The following is an 18,211-nucleotide window of genomic DNA, read 5'->3' on the forward strand; positions in this document are numbered from 1 at the left end:
AGACAGAGCAGAAGCAATTCCTGGCTTCCCATGAGACAAAGTCAGGCAGGCTGCTATGGGGAGCTGCTATAAGCATGTTTTTGTCATCTGGTCTATTCATCACTGATGTCATGCATGACATTCTTAACAAGGATCAAACACTTTTCTTTAAAATCTATTTATCAGATAAGGTCTCTGGGAAAAAAATGGGGTAGAGGAGGCCAAGGAAGGAGTGGAAATTAATGAGGGAAATGCAGAAGGAGTTTTTTGTCACTAATCATGGATATTAGAAGAGATACAGCTCTTTTTTTTTCCATTTTAAAGCAACAGCCTTAGGCAAGTTATACTAAAATTAGGTTATTTTTGGTTCAGTGAACTATGATTCACTATTATAGCTATGAATCTTGGAGAAGACAGACAGAAACAATTATTGATTAAAATCCACACTGTTTTCTTTTATGGATATAATTTATTTTCTTGCTTTAGGGGACCTCTCCATTTTAGAATCATTTAAAATAAAACACTAAGACCAAAATTGTCCATTTTCATGAGAATTTGGGCTCTTTTAAAGGGCCCAAATAAACAAAAATACAAAATGACATTAAAAAAACATGAAGTTATCATTCCTGTTGACTAGAGCTTTCATAAATAGCTAAAAAAATATTATTTTTTGATTATATTTCTCCACAAAAACCCAGTGCAATTCTGAGTGAACTAAAAAGCAGAAACCATGGATTTGTCTATTTTCAGACAGTCATTGTTCTTTTTAATTGAATGTCATATGCTCTCTGATGAGTTGCAAAGACTAGCTTAGGGCTAATTTCACATGTTGAATTTATATAAATACACAATTACATAAAGATTCCGCAGGCCAAAGCTATAATTCAGGAAAAGTATTTAAAGAACAAACCTATTGTACATACCTGAATACTCACTTAACGCTAACAGGTTGAAATACTTTGTGAATTCAAAGCTCAGGCAGTAGGGTCCCTTTGCAGAATAACATTGAAATACATACCCAAATCTACCCTTGTTCAGAAAAAAACAAAACAAAAATATGCATGACCAAACACACTTTTAAAAATACTTTCCTTAAATGATACCTAGAAGTAAAGTGTAGGATCAAATAAGAACAGAAAATGTGTATCTTAATGGAGAGCTCTCTATGATGTAGTGTAACACTGACTTACTTGAGGGTGGTGAGCTCTGTAAGGGACGGCTGGGTGGCCTTGAGATAGCTCTCTCTCCGTGCAGCGATCTTTGGAGATGGCTTCGGACTTGTGTCTGAGTCTCCACTGTCATCATCCCCCATGGCTTTGATGTAACTGCCACTACGCATTCGTCGGCAGGGTATCTCATCATCTTTCCCTCGTGGAGTGTATCCAGTCCATTCATCTTGAGGAACCTGAAGTGATAAACACAATTCCCTTAAGTACACTTTTCCCTGATGTAATTGCACAGCAAGATTTGACCATACTAAGCCACAACAGAGCTGTAACAAAAACTCTCATGGCCAAGGACTCATCCTCAATACCATTTGACTGTGCATTGCTGTTTGCAGTGGAGGCCCACTTCTCCCCCTGCATAGTCACAAGCACCTCTGGAGTTGGTTGTTATTTTCCACTAGTCATCTGGGAAGTTTCAAGCAAACATGCTCAGGTGGGTCTAATACTGGGCTGAATAAATCTGTTTTTTTTGTGACTACTGTTTTTATTCAAGACATTTACAAATGAGATCAGGGTACTCTTGGTTCAGGACAACATATTGAACACCTTTGAGGAGGCAGAAAAGATGAAATATGAATCCCTAAATCACAGTATTTTCAGACTGAGTGTGCATGGCTACAATCACCAGAATGATTTTGGTTCAAGATATATTTTAAATTAGTGGAGCTATGTACTAGTCATCAAAAAAGCAGGTTTACAAGTGTGAAATTATACTACTTTTGCTTCTGTAGCATAATTAGTGCAACTGAACACCCGCCAGCTTGCAGGGATGCTCCTTTTGAATGATGTTAGTCTAAGTGTCTGAGTCATACAACTCTTTATTCACTTCTTTTTCTTCTTGTTGATGTGCATTATTTCTCTTGATCTGAAGTAAGTGCTGCCCATTCTTTGCATTGGAAACCTGGAACACCAGGAATGTGCATTCATGAGATTTTCACAGAGTCATAGAATCATTAAGGTTGGAAAAGACCTTGAAGATCATCAAGTCCAACCATCAATGCTACACCACCATGCCCCCTAAACCATGTCCTGAAGTGCCATGTCCACACATTTTTTTAATATTTCCAGTGATGTGATGATCTCCACCACCTTCCTGGGCAGCCTGTTCCAATGCTTGACTTCTCAGTAAAGAAATTTTTCCTAATAGCTAGTCTAAACCTCCCTGGTGCAACTTGAGGCTATTTCCTCTTGTTCTATCACTATTTACTTTGGAGAAGAGACCAACACCCACCTCACCACAACCCCCTTTCAGGTAGTTGTAGAGAGTGATGAGGTCTCCCCTCAGCCTCCTCTTCTCCAGACTGAACAACCCCAGTTCCCTCAGCTGCTTCTCATAACACTTGTGCTCTAGACCCTTCACTGTCCAGCTTCGTTGCCCTTCTCTGGACACGTTCCAGCACCTCAACGTCCTTCTTGTAGTGAGGGGCCCAAAACCGAACACAGGACCAAGTACAGGGGGATGATCACTTCCCTACTCCTGCTGGCCACACTATTTCTGATACAGGCTAGGATGCTGTTGACCTTCTTGGCCACCTGAGCACACTGCTGGCTCATGTTCAGATGGCTGTTGACAAATGACCCCAGGCCCTTCTCTGCTGGGCAGCTCTCCAGCCACTCCTGCCCAAGCCTGTAGTGTTGCATAGGGTTGCTGTGACCCAAGTGCAGGACCTGGCATTTGGCCTTGTTGAATTTCATACAGTTGGCCTCAGCCCATTTACCCAGCCTGTTCAGATCCCTCTGCAGAGCCTTCCTTCACTCAAGCAGATCAGTACTCCTGCTCAACTTGGTGTTGTCTGCAAACTTGCTGAGGGTGCATTTGATTCCATGTCATTGATAAAGACATTAAACAGAACTGGCCCCAGAACCGAGCCCTGGGGAACACCACTTGTGAGCAGCCACCAACTGGATTTAACTCCAATCACCACGACTCTCTGGGCTCGGCCATCCAGCCAGTTCTTTACCCAGCAAAGAGTAAACCTGTCTAAGCCACAAGCTGCCAGTTTCTCCAGGAGAATGCTGCGGGAGGCAGTGTCAAAGGCTTTACCAAAGTAGAGGCAGACAACATCCACAGCCTTCCCCTCATCCACTAGGTGGGTCACCTGGTCGAAGAACAAGATCAGGTTGGTCAAGCAGGACCTGCCTTTCATGAACCCATGCTGGCTGGGCCTGATCCCTTTGTTATCCTGCACATGCCCTGTGTGTGCCCTCAAGACGAAAAGATGATTTTGGGACATAGCAGAGGACAGTCCAAGACCACGATGCTCTTGCCCAACCATCCTCTCCATTCCTCTGCTCTTTGGGCTTCTAACCATTGTAAACCAACACCCTACTCTTTCCTGTAACAGCAGAAATAGCATGCAGTGGAGCAGGGTCCTTGAAGGAGTTGTCCTGAAGTTATTTTTCAGAAACTCTATTTTTATAGTGAAGGTGAAACTGGAAAATGGCTTTTTAGTAAAACATATTTTGTGTTAGATTTAAATAAAAGTAGTTGTAAATATTTAGTTTGCTACTTTTCTGTAAATCAACTCTATAGTAGCAAATCAACTCTATAAAGCAAACTATAGCCAAAATGCTTGGAAACCCTTATTTCCCCTTGGAAACGCATATTAAACAAGCAGTCTCAAATCTGGCCTGCTAAAATTTGTTCTACAGCTTATGAATACTAACATTTACCAGGATAATCACTGAGTGTCTCTTTTCTATGGAAAGTTTGTTCTTCAACAATATTTAACGTCTGCTGAGTATCTTGTGTATCCATTGCTTCCCAAAATTCAGCCACAGCATTTACATTCCAGCTTGTTTAGACAACCAAAACTGAAACGCTGGACTGTTTTTTAACAGCTTAGATGTTGATTCCCACTAAAAAACATAAGCCTAAATCCAAAAGTTACAAGTCCTTTCAAATGTTTCTCTCAATGAAGGTCAAAGTTTTAGGGCATTTTATCAATCTATGCTGCTATAGATTGCAATCCAAAACCACTGTGCTGTACAAAGGAATAAAGATATTTAATGGTCCTAAGCATTCATGGGCTTATTACTAGTTCTAATTAATTAACCAAACTATTCATAAGCCACGCCATTGCTTTGTTTCCCACTGATTTCAAGACCAAAACCTTGCCAACTTTCTTCCTTCACTGACTCTTCTTTCCCTGCTACTGATGTCATGATTTGCGTCCTCCCTTGAACTTCCAGGCTCAAACAAGTCCTTCTTTCCTCCTGTGCTCAATCTAAGCTCTCTCTTTTCTCACAGATCTCTCTTGTTCAAGTCTGGCCTCGATAAACTCACTTGGAGCTTTGATATTTTCCTCAGAGGACTCAATATTTAATCCTGGAAAGGTACTCTAGTTTGTATCTTTAGCAACATTTCTTCTTATGACTCGGTCTTCTTTCTCAGTACTCTGACTTCCTTCTCAGCTGCTCCTTGTTTTATTTAACCAATTCTTTCCTTTTGCCTTTTTAAAGTAAAATCCCATATTTTCTTTAAATATCCTTTAGTTAATGACTCTGGTAACTCCTCCTGTGAAACATTCTTCCAGCAGCACACGAACTTTGTTGCTGTTTCTATTTCCTTTGTTTTTGTTTTCTTTTTTTTCTTTTTTGATATTTGCCTGGGCTTCAAGAATATAAGTTACTTAAAGCAGGAGGAGTTCAAAGTCCAGTTTTCTTACTGAACAATGGCATGCAGAATTGAGTATCTATAGGAAATAATTGAATAAATACACTTAAAACCACTTAAAATATCCCTCTAGAAAAAGGGAAGACTCTACTAAGAACTGGAGTATTATAGACTGAGAGTGCCAAGTATTAACAGAACCCACTGGAGAAACAGGATTGAATATACGGCACTGATAAGTTTCCACATCCAAAAAAAAAAGAAAAAGTGTGCAATGTTTCAGTTTTGTGGCTTTTAAATTTATGCCTATACTCCAGATCTGGAAAGCTGGTAATGTGCTTTTCTGGTGTGTGTAAGTTGGTAAAGTACAAATTCACATAGTAGTTGGTAGCAGTTTTGATTCTGATTCTTGACATAGAAGAGCATGGAACATTTCACACTCCTCCACCAGCCACTTACGACACAGAGAGAGAATAATGTGTTTGTTTTTTTTTCAGGTCTGACTCTTGCATTGCTTCTAGGCCTACAGCATCATCAAACAACAAAAATACAATCTCTATTCATAACACCTCTCACATACATTTTGGAACCTACAGCTCCTGCCTGTCAACTGTAAAACCGTGACTTTTCAAAGCACTCATGTACAAAAAAGAAGTTAACATGGGCTTAGTAAAATCAAGCTCTGCTGACATTTTGATGACATGCTCAGACTTCAGTCAGAAGTTTAAAACCTATAACAGTGTACTTCCAATCAGTTTTCAGGAAGATATGAGATATCTAAGTTAGAGTATGTAGAGAATCTGTAAATTCTCAGAGGACATGCACTTTAATCTGTTTAATATTTTATTCATTGTGCTTTCGTTAAAGATCTGTGCCTTTTCTCATTAAAATAAATTAGTGAATTAATCTGTAATGCACTAAATAAAATATGGTAGTATAATGTTAAGGTTGGTGTCTTTAACTGAGAAAAAGTCAGGGGAGTTAAAGTTATAATGCTCATACAGCACCCATAATTCAGGCAAGCTGAACACTTGTAGCTTTATTAAATAATAGACATACTGTTAAATTTAATGCTGTAACATATAGGTGCAATAAAAGTGATGAGCTACAGTTGCTGTGGGCCATAACTCTGAAATTCTTGAGTTCTGTTATCAAAAACCCCATACATAAGTACAGTACCTTTTATCCCAAAGCTTCTCAAAATTATTTAGATATGATAGGGCAAGTTTTGAAAGCTGGTTGCAATGAACCTACCAGAAAACTTCCTATTTACACATGCAAACACCGTGTACCATGATGAGCTTTGAAAGCATTGCTCTAGCAGCGCCATTTGTACGAGGTGATCGGGAGGAAGTTTCCAGTTTGAGCTCTGCTCACTCAGTGAAGTGAGCAACCACAGAAAAACAGCACGCTACCCTTTTAGTAGCTCTCCCACCTTTTAAACACTCCAGTTGCAGGAAAAGAAAGCTGAGCTGTTCATACAGGGTCCAGGGGCAAAGCAGTCTCAGGGAGTGCCACAAACCCACTGGCTGGTTTGTGTACGGGAAGTTCTTTGCATGAGCAAAACCAAAGGAAATGACACAAATGCAACCCAAGTTCCACTACCATATTACGGGTTTAAGGGTAAACTCTGCATGTGCCAAAGAGAAAAGGATGGCCATGGTTAGAAAAAACATCCCGATTTAGAGAACAGCCTAAAATCTCATCCCAGATATGCCTGTAATTTCAGTTAACACATTGAGGAAGTCAGAGTGTTTGTGCAAACTATCTTGCCTGCCTAGACAAAGCTGCGGTAGAAGAATATAATGGATATTTGATTAAAAAGCTATTTTAGTTAAACAGCATGCCCAGGTTTCTTGCAGATATTTATGGCTGAGTAGTTTTCTTTTTTTGTTTTTCTTCTGTTTTCTTTTCAGTAAGTTTTTAATATTTAAGATAATATTAGTGAAAGAAATTTGGGTGCAGTCCCCCTTTATCTTATTTCAGTTTCACAAGAGTGAGAAACCCTGATTTCAGAAGTGGGAGTAGGAGAAAGCAGTGAGACATTGTGTAACTTGCAGGGTAAAGAAACACTTAGAAGTAGTAGACTTTTGCTTTAACTATTAACAGTTGTAATAGTTTTTATCAAAGGATCTCAGAGCAATGTCTGTGTATTACTTGAGTAGGACGAATGACCCTGAAAGCTCAGCATTTCCTCTCATTGTACCTATTTTGCTGTTTAGAAAATACAGGCAGATAAAATAATGTCAACATTTTAATATTTCTGTGCTTGGATTCAAATACCTCAAGCAATACTGACTAAAAGAAATGACCTGATTTTCAGAGTGCTTTCTTCGGTGCCTAAAAAGAATGGTTGCAACAGCTCCTAGCAGACAATGCAATTTACTATCACAGTGAGGTGTTTCATGTAATGGGAAAATAAAACATAAAGCCCTCTCAAAACTACAAATTGGGAAAATAAAAACGATCATATTATTTCCTGCATTCTCTTTCTATACATATGGTACTAAACATTCTGTAGTATGTTTCCTTCTGTTGATCTGGCAAAATGCTGGGAAAAGTGTCTGTGTGAACCTCCAGCTCTTTTATTTTTTTCAGTCAAAAGGTCTGCACAAATTTTCCCACAGGCTCTTACTTTGTTTGAATGGCCAATATTATGTCTTGCAAGGTCACATACTACACTGCACGCAAGTGCATATGCACGATATCTGCTGCCTTAGAGGATTAATGACATTAAGATTGACATACCTGAGATAAAGCTGTTTCACGCTTTTAAGAAAATTGTATTACCTAATTACCTTGGCAATTCCATTTTTTCAGTAACAGATATGAAGCAGGAACATCACTTGCATGATTGTTTTTACTCTTATGAAAAAGGGGGAACAGCTAAACTCAGATCTAACAACCAACGTAATTGTTTCTGTTAAAATAAAACTATCATTATTCACACTATTGAGGTAATAAAGATATTTGAAACATTTCATTCTGCAAAAGATCTTTAAGATCATGTACAATTCTTTCTTTAAAAGCCTAAAAATCAAGAGTGCACTTTACTTATACAAAAAGCCCAGTGAAACAGAACACCATTATTACTTGAAAATACACAGAAAATATTCAGCAAAGGCCTCTGAGCTAAGCAGCTTAGTGAAACTTAAGACTTCAGCATACACCTAGAAATAAAATGTTTGTTACAAGTATGAAAGCTAAACCTGACTATAGTTTCTTTCTTCTGATTAAATGGCAGACATAAGATTCTTTTGTAAGCAGAACAGACTATACAGATAACATACTGCTACTAGCCAACATCTTACCTGGATTCAGCTTCATTTAGTGTATAGATTACCTGTCCTGATTTTTAACTAAATTTATGTTGCTCTGGAAGTGTTCACACTTTGTCATTAGCTAGGCTGCACTGACTGGTCAATTCCTTTAATGCATTTTTTGATATAAAGGAACTGGATTCTTCTAATAGATAGTCTAGGTCCACAAATAAAGAAACTAAGCAAACAGGTATACTGGCCCCCCAATTTTCAAACATTCATTTCAAAAGCTCACACATATTGGTATGTGAAATAAACCCAGCATGTAAGGACAAAGGTAAAGAAAACATTTTTTATTCAATTTCTAAACAATACAATTAGAATATCTAATTTCCTTCCTTTTTGCCCCAAATTGTTATTAACTTACCTTACTGGATGAAATAGCAAACAGACTGTCTCTATAGCAAATTAAGTTCATTATTGATCTCTAGTTTGATTTGGTTTATTGCAGCTAAAATCATTAAAGCTTCTCCCTGTGCTTTGCCAAAGCAATGTGGATGACTACAGAAGTAAACACAAGGACTGGAAGGAGTGGCTAACCATCGCTCACAGCAGTAGACTTGTAACTTTAGCTTTCTATTAGTATGCAAATACTTAATGAAATGAAATCACACAACTGAAGAACAATGCTTAATGACTGCTCAGCAGAGATTTTCAAACCCATGCAATTTGGTTTTCTTAGCCGTTATTATGCCTCTTCTGCGTGCTGTTAAGGAAGTTTCAATTGCCATCTTCCACTTACTAAGCCTATTCCTAGCACTCATGAATATTGAATTAATCAGACCAATAAAGATGAGTAGCATTTCATTCTGTCAAACTGCATGTGTTAAAAACCATTGAAGTACACCAAAAAAACCCCAAAATCAAAAAGGGCACCTTAGAAAGCTTAAAGAACAACATATGTTTAATACACTTCAAGAGTTTTCAAAATGGCAGATAGGAAGGTTGTTTGCATTTAGGACAAACAATCTTAGTATTCGCACGCAACGCTTGCTTCAGCTTGTACTATTTCAGCAATCAGGTTCTGTTATAAATTCATTTAATTTAGCCGACTTATCTTCATATTTGTTTACATGAAGAGCCAAGCCAAAGACCCTGTCCGAGAAAGAACATCACTTCCTCAACCCTAAGCGCCCACACCTTGCATCAAACCTAAACAAGCAGTGTGAAGAACTGCAATCTTCCTTCACATAACAGTACTTTGGAAAGTCTTCTAAATGGTATGAATCCTCATAGAATAAGACAATAGACAAAATTCTTCAAGCACCACTCCAGTTTATAATTTTCATTCATCAAAATGTGCCTCAACCATTAGCTTGCCAATCTGGTTCACATCCTGTTTTATGAAGGGAAACGTGTGTCTCCTACACAAAACCACCACTGATTCCAAGTAAATTTTCTCCTCCTGTTTTACGCATAAAAATCCAACCAACCATGAAGACGGCCACGTGGATACGATTCCAGCCCAGGGCCTTGCAAGTTTGCCACCTCCAAACACATTCTGCAGAAAGGAAGCCAAACAGCAGCAGCCACATCTATTAGCTGAAGGAAACAAAACTGAAGGTCATATAGCAGGACTCTCGGCCAGGACCTCAAACTAAAACTGCTTCAGTGATATTCATGGATGATATCCTCTGTCTGGCAGAGGGCAGACATTCATTCTCATCTTTCTCAATACCCTTGAAGCTTTCAGTGCAGTTGGCTATAATGATACATGGCTCCTTGCCCAAGTAAGGACAACAGGAACCTACAGTATGATTGTTAACATGAATACCACTCCTTGAAAGGACACTTTCAATGACCAGTAATGGAGAGATGTTCTTGCACTGCTAGATACCTTCTTTTGGGGTGAATTGGTTCATCCCCTAATCACTTCAGCACCTGCACAGAGTGACTCGTTGGCATCAAATGCCAATACTGCTAAATGAGTTGCCATTTTACCTTTCTTTCAGTACACACGATCACAGGCCCACTATCAAGCAGCCAGCAGGCAACTGGCTCATGAATGGAGAACATGTGGCTGAATCTGTACCCTTGGAAGAAAACAGATGTGGTGGGGAGACCATTTTGAGAAACAGCCTTATGCTGTTTCTGTTGGCTGACTGAAACTGGATAATCTCTGCTGTTTTGCTAATATTGCGCTCTCGCAGGCAGCAACTGTAAGTAATGCAGTTAAGCTCCCATCCCCAGCTGGCTATTAGCTTCTGTCACATTTTAGTATGACAGACAGTGGTGACAGTGGACAGGCTTCACCGAAACTTTCACAATGCTTTCTTTTGGATTACAGTAATGAAATATACCTGCATAGGAAGCCTTCATTCAGGTCTAAGGAACTCTCCTGGTTTCAGAACATCGTAGTGTGTCTTCTCAGTGACTCCAGACTGTCACCTCTGCTCTACAGTAGCGTCCCACTGGATATGAAATCAAGGTCGTGGTCTTTACTCTCATCTGCTGGCAACCGAATTGCCGGAGTGCAGAATATCTCAAAGATTTCCTAACAAAGTGACTAGCAGGCTGGTGTTATGTCAAAAGCAAAATTAGACAAAATCTTATTTGCATAAAAGGGTCTTAGAGACAATTCAAGGAACACCTCTGGGAGCCCTGGCCCATCAGAACTGTCACAGTGCTTCATCCGACGGCATGGCACATTGCTTAGCCTTTGGTGAGAGAAATACAAAGTCACATCATCTCTTTGCTCTCTACACAAACAAGGAAGTCCATTGCACAGGCTCAGGGTGGGAATGACAGGACAAACAATGCACAACAGATTCATGTTCTTCTTGCTTAATTCACTAGTGACAGAAGCTCAGCCGTGTGACAAGCACAGAGCAAGAGCATTTATAAGGCAGAAGAGAACCTGTGGCCAGCTGCCCCCAGCTCAAACCACTCTCCTGGCACTGCATTATTGTCCATGCAAGATCAGTACTACAAATTCCATTCTTGAAACAAATAAACAATAACTGGATGTAGGGGAAATATTCCTTATTATTTTGCGCTGATTAAGGAAAACATATCACCCACTGCTCGGTGTTTTTTTCCCACCTACTTTGCATGTCTCCACAATAAAAGTTAGGGATTTCAAACTTAAATGCAGATTGAAATGATCCCCTTTGCTGGACTGGATTTGTCTTGAAGATTTTGGTTTTGTTAATTTCTTTTCAGTGAAATTACTGAAAATAATCAGATTAGAATATTTAAGGCTACAAAAAGGAGTCATATCCAGGACTGAATCAAATCGTACCCATGTTTATATCAAAAGGAACTGAAATAGCTACCAAACGCTGGCTATTACGTGCAGCCATAATTTTCATAAACATTTCTGACATAACAGTATGTGTAACATAGAGTCACCCAAGTAGGCTGTTAAATTCTATATACGGTATGCTAGCAACACAAAACAGGGATCCAGCTGTCAGAATTACTTTCATTAATGGAGGCACTATTAGAAAGTAGAGATGTTAACAGAACGAACAGAAATTCTTCAGTTAATCTAGAAAAAATAAGATTAGTGCCAGTATATTCAATACTAAGAAGTTATAGAATGGTGCTAATACTAAAGGATAGAAAATTACTACCTAAGGAACATGGGCAGATAAAACTGCAGCTAAATGTGAAGTACTGACATTGCTGTAGAACAGCTTTCTTAATTCTTAGGTGGCCCCCATTACTGCAGCACTCAGACACCAAAGATGAGTCCAGATTTTAATTTAATGAATGAGAACACAGCAGTTGTTAAGCTGAAATATGTGGCAAGATCATTTTCACCAACTCAGCTGACAATTTCTTTTTTTTAAGGTAAATTAAAGGGCTTCAAAGATGAGGAGGATGGCTGTACTGAAATACTGTCCTACATATTTACCTTAATATAGCAAAGACCTCTTGGGCAGGTTTTGCAGGGAGGCTAAATAACCGAGATGTAGGTTCAACTGAATTATTTGTTATTACTACATTTTTTGTAAATAAGCTATTTTTTTTCTTTATTTATGTTTTCCAAGTGCCCACAAATTCCCTATCTTTATTCTTTATTCATATTCCCCAGCTTACAGCAATTTAAAAGCTGAAACAAATTAGCTTTCTGTGAATGATATTTTTTCAGTTTTCATGTTCTTAGATACCAGTTTATTTTAAAATTTATGAACATTTAAGAACTTCCAAATGTTTTTATGATAATTTCTTTACATGGAAGCTGGCCTAGAATACATGATCACATTTGACATTTTATTTCACAATTGTTCAAATTGTTTCACTAGCTTTACCAAGAAGTATGTTTCATATGAGCTCAGAAAAAAGATTTGAAACGTATACCTCGTATTTCTGGTTAGTTCTCACTGGAAAATTGAAGTGGAAACTGTATAGGCTTCGTTAATTCTCAATTTATAATGGAATAAGAGAGAAAAATGCAGGTCTTCAGGCATATGAAAAATGGAAGATCAATATTAATGGATATTAAAATATAACTTACATATATATACAAGAACATACTGAAAGATTAATTTGAATATGGTAGTTGCAACAGAAATGCAAATACCACGAATGAGGAAAAAGAAGACAATAACTGAAAATGCAGATAGACTTGCATAGATAAGCCCAGTATAACAAACCTAGCATAAATTGCTGTGTCATAAGGATAAATACTTTGTAATTTGACATTAACAAATCATATGTCAGATACTGGTCCTTATTAGCACCCTGACCTAGGGTGATGCTCTCTATTTGGCCATTCATGGACACAGGCAACAGAAAAAGTCTGGGACAGAGCAGTATCTCCTAAGAAACTGTGAAAGTGATTTGTCCTGAGGTTGGAAAGAAAGTCAATCTAACGACGTGAGTTTCTTATCACTACACGTTATATAAAAATACACATTAGAGACACCCTTCACACAGGAAACTGATCACAGTGTGAACCAGAGCCTTTTGCCACCAGAAAATGCTTATGACTCCTAGAAACTTGCCTTATATTTTTTATAGTACTTCCCACAGTCTCCCGTCAAAGGACAGGTGATGCAAGTCTGGAGTTTGGAAGACTCCACTGTTGACCCTGACCTACTGCACTTTGGTTTTCAGAAGTAAAATTTCCAGCCTCAGCCCCAAGTATCTGTCAGGACTGACTTCAGTCTCATCAACTGGGGTCAAAAGAAAACATATGACCGACCCACATAAGAAGAAAAGAGGAGTAATAAAAAAAAAAGCCATCCTTTGTATTTTTCTCTCTCTCTTAACAAATGGACCAAGGACAATGGGAATAGTAATTACAGGGAATATTGAACAGCAAAACTATAATTAGAGACAAACTCTGCAGTGTATTTGATACACTATTAGCTTCAACAATCATGAATTCATAGAAAACAAGAGTGTCAAAAATATCTACCCATGTATTTAGACCCTATTGTTTGCAGAAGAAGACTGCTGCTTACATTTAATCTTTGATAGTTTTGCTTAATTTTAATTTTTCCAGAGAAGAAGCTACCAGAGAAGTGGAGGCTGTCCACTGCTTTATAAATTATTCTCTCAAGGGAGGGAAACCATTTTGAAAAAGAATTTTGAGAAAACATGAACAGTTCCTTCTCACCTTCCTTCGAATTAGTCCAGCTGTAAACCTGGATCAAATAAAAGCACTTTCCTGAAGTAAACAGCAGCTCAAAAAAAAGGACCTTATCTTTCTACTATCCGGCTTCTCATTCTTGAAAGGAAAAATAAAGAGAAAAATACAATTCCATTCCTGAGATGCAGGTCAGAGGAAAAGGTTTGCTTGACAGTCTTTAGACTACTCCAGGAGCTAGTATCTCTTTCTGAAGATGGACAGCAGTGAGCCAAGGCTCCCCTAGACCTCCAAGGACAGACACCGAGCCTCAGCACCAGGGCTGGAAGCAGATCCTGGTGGGATAAAGAAAGACTGTGCAGTGCAGGAGGACTCTACACTCGATCCAAATTCCAAATTATGAGAAATAAACCCATCTGTAACACGAACTACTGCCAACTCCTTCCACAGAAGTGGAAAATATCACACCAAGTGAGATAATTGTTTGTTATTTCCATGTCCTTACACTGAGAATTCATCCAGATACTTTTGTGATAAAAGCCCTTACAAGCAAATCTGAAGTCAATGTCATCTGTGATCTCTGATACACTCAGATCTATCAGGATAAAGAAAATTATCCTGGGTAGGCTGAGTTGAAAAAAAGTCACTGCTTCATTGTATTCAGATACTATCACAAGAAGAGTTTGCATGAACAAATGAGTCGCCTCTCTCAAGGATCAGAGAGTATATGTCCTGGACCATAAACAACTGCTTAAATTATAAGTGAGTTGATAAAAGCATCCCTTTAACATTTAATGAGTTAAATAAAGCAACAAAGAAGTATCATAATAATGAAATCAAATTATCAGAGTTGTCCAGTACTGTCATGAATTTGCAGCTTTCATGTAATTTAGTTCATTTCTAGTTGTTCTAACATAGGACACCATCCCTTTGGTACAAGGGATGACAAGGTCACCATGAAAATAACAGATACATAGAATACCTCTACAGCCCACTAACAGAGGAATATTCTGCTGCTGCTAATATATTTTTATATTGCAGGACAGCCAAAAGGCCTCAATTAGGTTCTGCGCCCCATTGTGCTGGGCACTGGAAACACAAAAGGGAACAGAGTCCAAACCCCAAAGGGTTTGTAGTGTAAAAAGATAAGTGATACAGTGAAGAGAAAGGCAATGGGATGCATTCAAAATAAAGACTGACTTTTTAATATCTATATCCATTTGTCATCCTTTATAAGCTACCAAGAGAGAAGAATCCTGACCTGCTTCCTTAAATCTACCCTCTTCTATTTGAATATTATTTCCAACACTAATCAAAGCCTGGTTAAGATATTCCTTTTCTTTAAAAACAATTTCAAACCAGTTATATTTCTCTGGATTTTACAAACAAGTATACAATTCAAAAAAATGAAATGAAATGAAATGAGATGAAATGAAAACCAAAATAAGACTACTAGAGATGATGGGAAACACAGTGAGAATGCAGTTATTCTAAGTGATAATTTAAAAGTTATTCTGATTCCTGCCCTTGACAATTGTTGGACATATTTTCATACAGACACAGATAATGTCCTCTAATTCCACTTCAAGAGTCTATTCCTGTCAGTTAAACATTATCTGAAAGTCCCTATGGAGGTGTTCATTTAAATCTGATGCTGGCACAGTTTTTCACTCTTTTCTAGCCATCTGGTCACATACTGAGTTGTCAGCTATTTTATCTAAATCTGTGAGGAAGATTCAAGGAGCAAAGAAGAACATCAACAAAAGAAACCTCAGGGTCCAAAGTAACCGCAACAATCAAGCCTAAAGTTACAATTTCTTATCACTCACAAAATTCAGACAAAAGAGACTTAATAAAAAAAAACAAAACTCAAAAGGTTGCAACCTGAGGCTATTTTGAAACCTCTGTCTCTCCCCAGTCCATAGACACAGATGTAAACACGCACTGAGCATTCATATTGCCCCTTCTCCCCCACCCCGCTCTCCTAACAATTAATAGAAAATATACAGATCCATTTCTTTACATTTAAAACTCAGAATCCCAGAGGCTGGCATTCAAAATTATTCTGCATGGCATTCTATAAAACCTTTTAAGATCAATTTTTAAATGCAGATGCCTCAGTCCTACGCTTTCTCTGCGTATAACTTAAACAACAGAATCTGGAAGCTGACTGTCTCATTAAAGCACCCATATGAGAAAACTCGCTATAGGTTCTATACAAATAGGCAAGAGTCCCACTACATTAAAATGAAACCAAATTGTCTTAGCAAACCTCTTTTTTCCTCATGGTCTTCTCTCTTCTCTGCGCAACGTTGTTCCATCTTACACACACACTTAGATGTGCCATAAGTGCTTCGTTTAAAGTGCATAAAAGCTATCCACAGCTCTCCTAAGAATGAAACAGTTTTAATATTTTCTGATCCATGTTCCTGCCACAAACATTCACTGGCAGTATGATAGCTCCAAGAGCAGGCATCTGATTCTTGACATTTAAAGATACAATACTGGTGAAAAATAGTGACGCTGTATTAACTGCAAACAGCTTGTGAGGGAGTAGGTGATGTAGTTCTAAAATGTATAATCAGAACAAGCAATACTTTCAACCTTTTGATTTTTTATTTTTGACTCAAAGCCATGAGAACGAGGAATAGCCAGATAAACAAATCTGGACACGTTACAATAACTATGTTATGAGAAATTATATTCTATGGCAAAAACGAAAGTAGGTTGTTTTCCTGCTGGAGAAAGTCTTAAAGGTACCCCAAAGTTTCTCGAAAGGGTCTCAAAAGCTTTCATAATAAAATAAGCAGTAAATGAGGGAAAATCTTGAAATTACAGAAATCAAAGAATTTGTATCCTGGTAACATTCAGTTAATTGACATTGTAATGCTAAATGCAAGCACTGCAACATCAAATTCCCTATACTCCTACTGTGACTGCCTTATAAATTCAAAAAGTACACAGAAAGGTCTTATTTTTCCAACATGAAAAAATTAAGCCTGTTCCAACATGAACTGTTTCTTTGAAATACTGAATGCTGGGGCAGGGCGGAAAACAGAAAAAGCAGATTTATTTTTAACTTCAGCAGCATTACCCCTTGTTTGGTGATCAGTGACCTCTTGGGAAAGTTGAAATACCAGAGCAAACCTTCATCCCCCACAAACACCTGAGACAAGGCAGGGCACAGTTAACGACAATCAGTTCTCCAAACTGTACCTGGAGGTACTGACATGACCGTTCCTGTTGACACGTCTCTGCCTTCACCACTGTCTGGTCCATGTTAACTGATGCTTTTTGGTAAACTTCGCGGGCTCTGCTCACGGTTAACGTAGAGGACCAAGAGCTTTTCTTCATTAGCTGGGAGTCTAAATTCACAGGCAGGTTTGCACAGGTAGAGCATTTGACATCATTATTGCTTCTGGATGACTTCACAGTATGTTCACTAATAGTGTTATAGGCTTCCATAAAGTACTGAGAAGAAGAACGATCAGGGCATCTTCCCATGGTCATGACCCCACTGGGACCATGATAAATGCAAACATCATTGTCCAAGTTGTCATCTGAACTCCACCATCCTGATGTGTTGGATCTGGGCTTACCTTCTGATCGCCTTTCTTTACTCTTGCTGCGCTTCCCATACCTCATCGTCTGTGACTCCTCCGGGCTCGCTTTGCCCCCATTGACGCTCCCCTTGGATGGTCCCTCCAGGGAATGGGACTTGGTAAAGAGCTTTTGGACAGAATGAACCAGATGTCGGATCCTCCCTGGGCTGTCACTGCGGTGCTCCATGGCAGTCCGCTTGTACTGCAGAGTGTGGTAGCCATCCCGATTCAGAGGCAGGTGGCGGAAAGGCGGTTGGTCTTACTGGCAGTTCCATGGGGAACTAGAGCACACTCATCCTTGAGTTCATGGTGGGAATTGTAATGCCTCCGGGGAAACGTGCTGCTGGCAATCTGATCACTGTAGGGCACCATGCACTCTGCCTGAAAAGAGTTCCTTTGAGTGTAGTAAGGGTGATCTGCAGGATGGGGGTCCACTGGGTTTAACAAATATGGCTTCCTGTCTGGGTGGTGTGGCAGACTGTCACATGGAGAGTCACAGGCAACCCCGTGATGATGACTACGGCTGCTAGATAATCCCTTCATCATTGATGCAAAGCAAGTCCCAAAGTCATCTAATACGTATGGCTGTGCAACAGGCAGATCTCAGAGAAAGGCCTAAAAGAATGAAATACAACAGAAGCCATAAGACATTCAAGTTAAGAGAAAGAACAGCATGAGCACATTTAGGATTCATTGTTTAAGAAACTGTACGAATAATTTGAATAAACATTCTCTGAATCTTTTTATCGCTTAATCTTTCCCGTGTCCAACATGGTGATAAGGGATACCTAAATAATACACAAGAAACATCATCTTCTTCCACCATCTGGAAAACAGATGCAAGAAATTTTTTTTTATATGAAATTCACTACTGTTCACAAATCTCCAGCAAGATAAGTATCACCACCTATACTCTAAAACTTCGGTCCTGA

At 38.8% G+C, this 18,211-nt stretch overlaps 1 protein-coding gene across 1 annotated transcript; it reads right to left on the bottom strand.

Annotated features, from left to right (window-relative positions):
* Window positions 1-1,165: 1,165 nt before the first annotated feature.
* On the bottom strand, window positions 1,166-17,822 carry LOC104627482 (disks large-associated protein 1-like). Its single transcript, XM_010295763.1, is given in 3 exon segments — window positions 1,166-1,384; window positions 16,894-17,525; window positions 17,528-17,822. Coding segments are annotated over 3 exon segments (1,146 nt in total).
* Between the last annotated feature and the right edge of the window lie 389 nt (window positions 17,823-18,211).

This window comes from Phaethon lepturus, unplaced genomic scaffold, assembly GCF_000687285.1.
Source record: "Phaethon lepturus isolate BGI_N335 unplaced genomic scaffold, ASM68728v1 scaffold3421, whole genome shotgun sequence".
Classification (NCBI taxonomy): Eukaryota; Metazoa; Chordata; class Aves; order Phaethontiformes; family Phaethontidae; genus Phaethon; species Phaethon lepturus.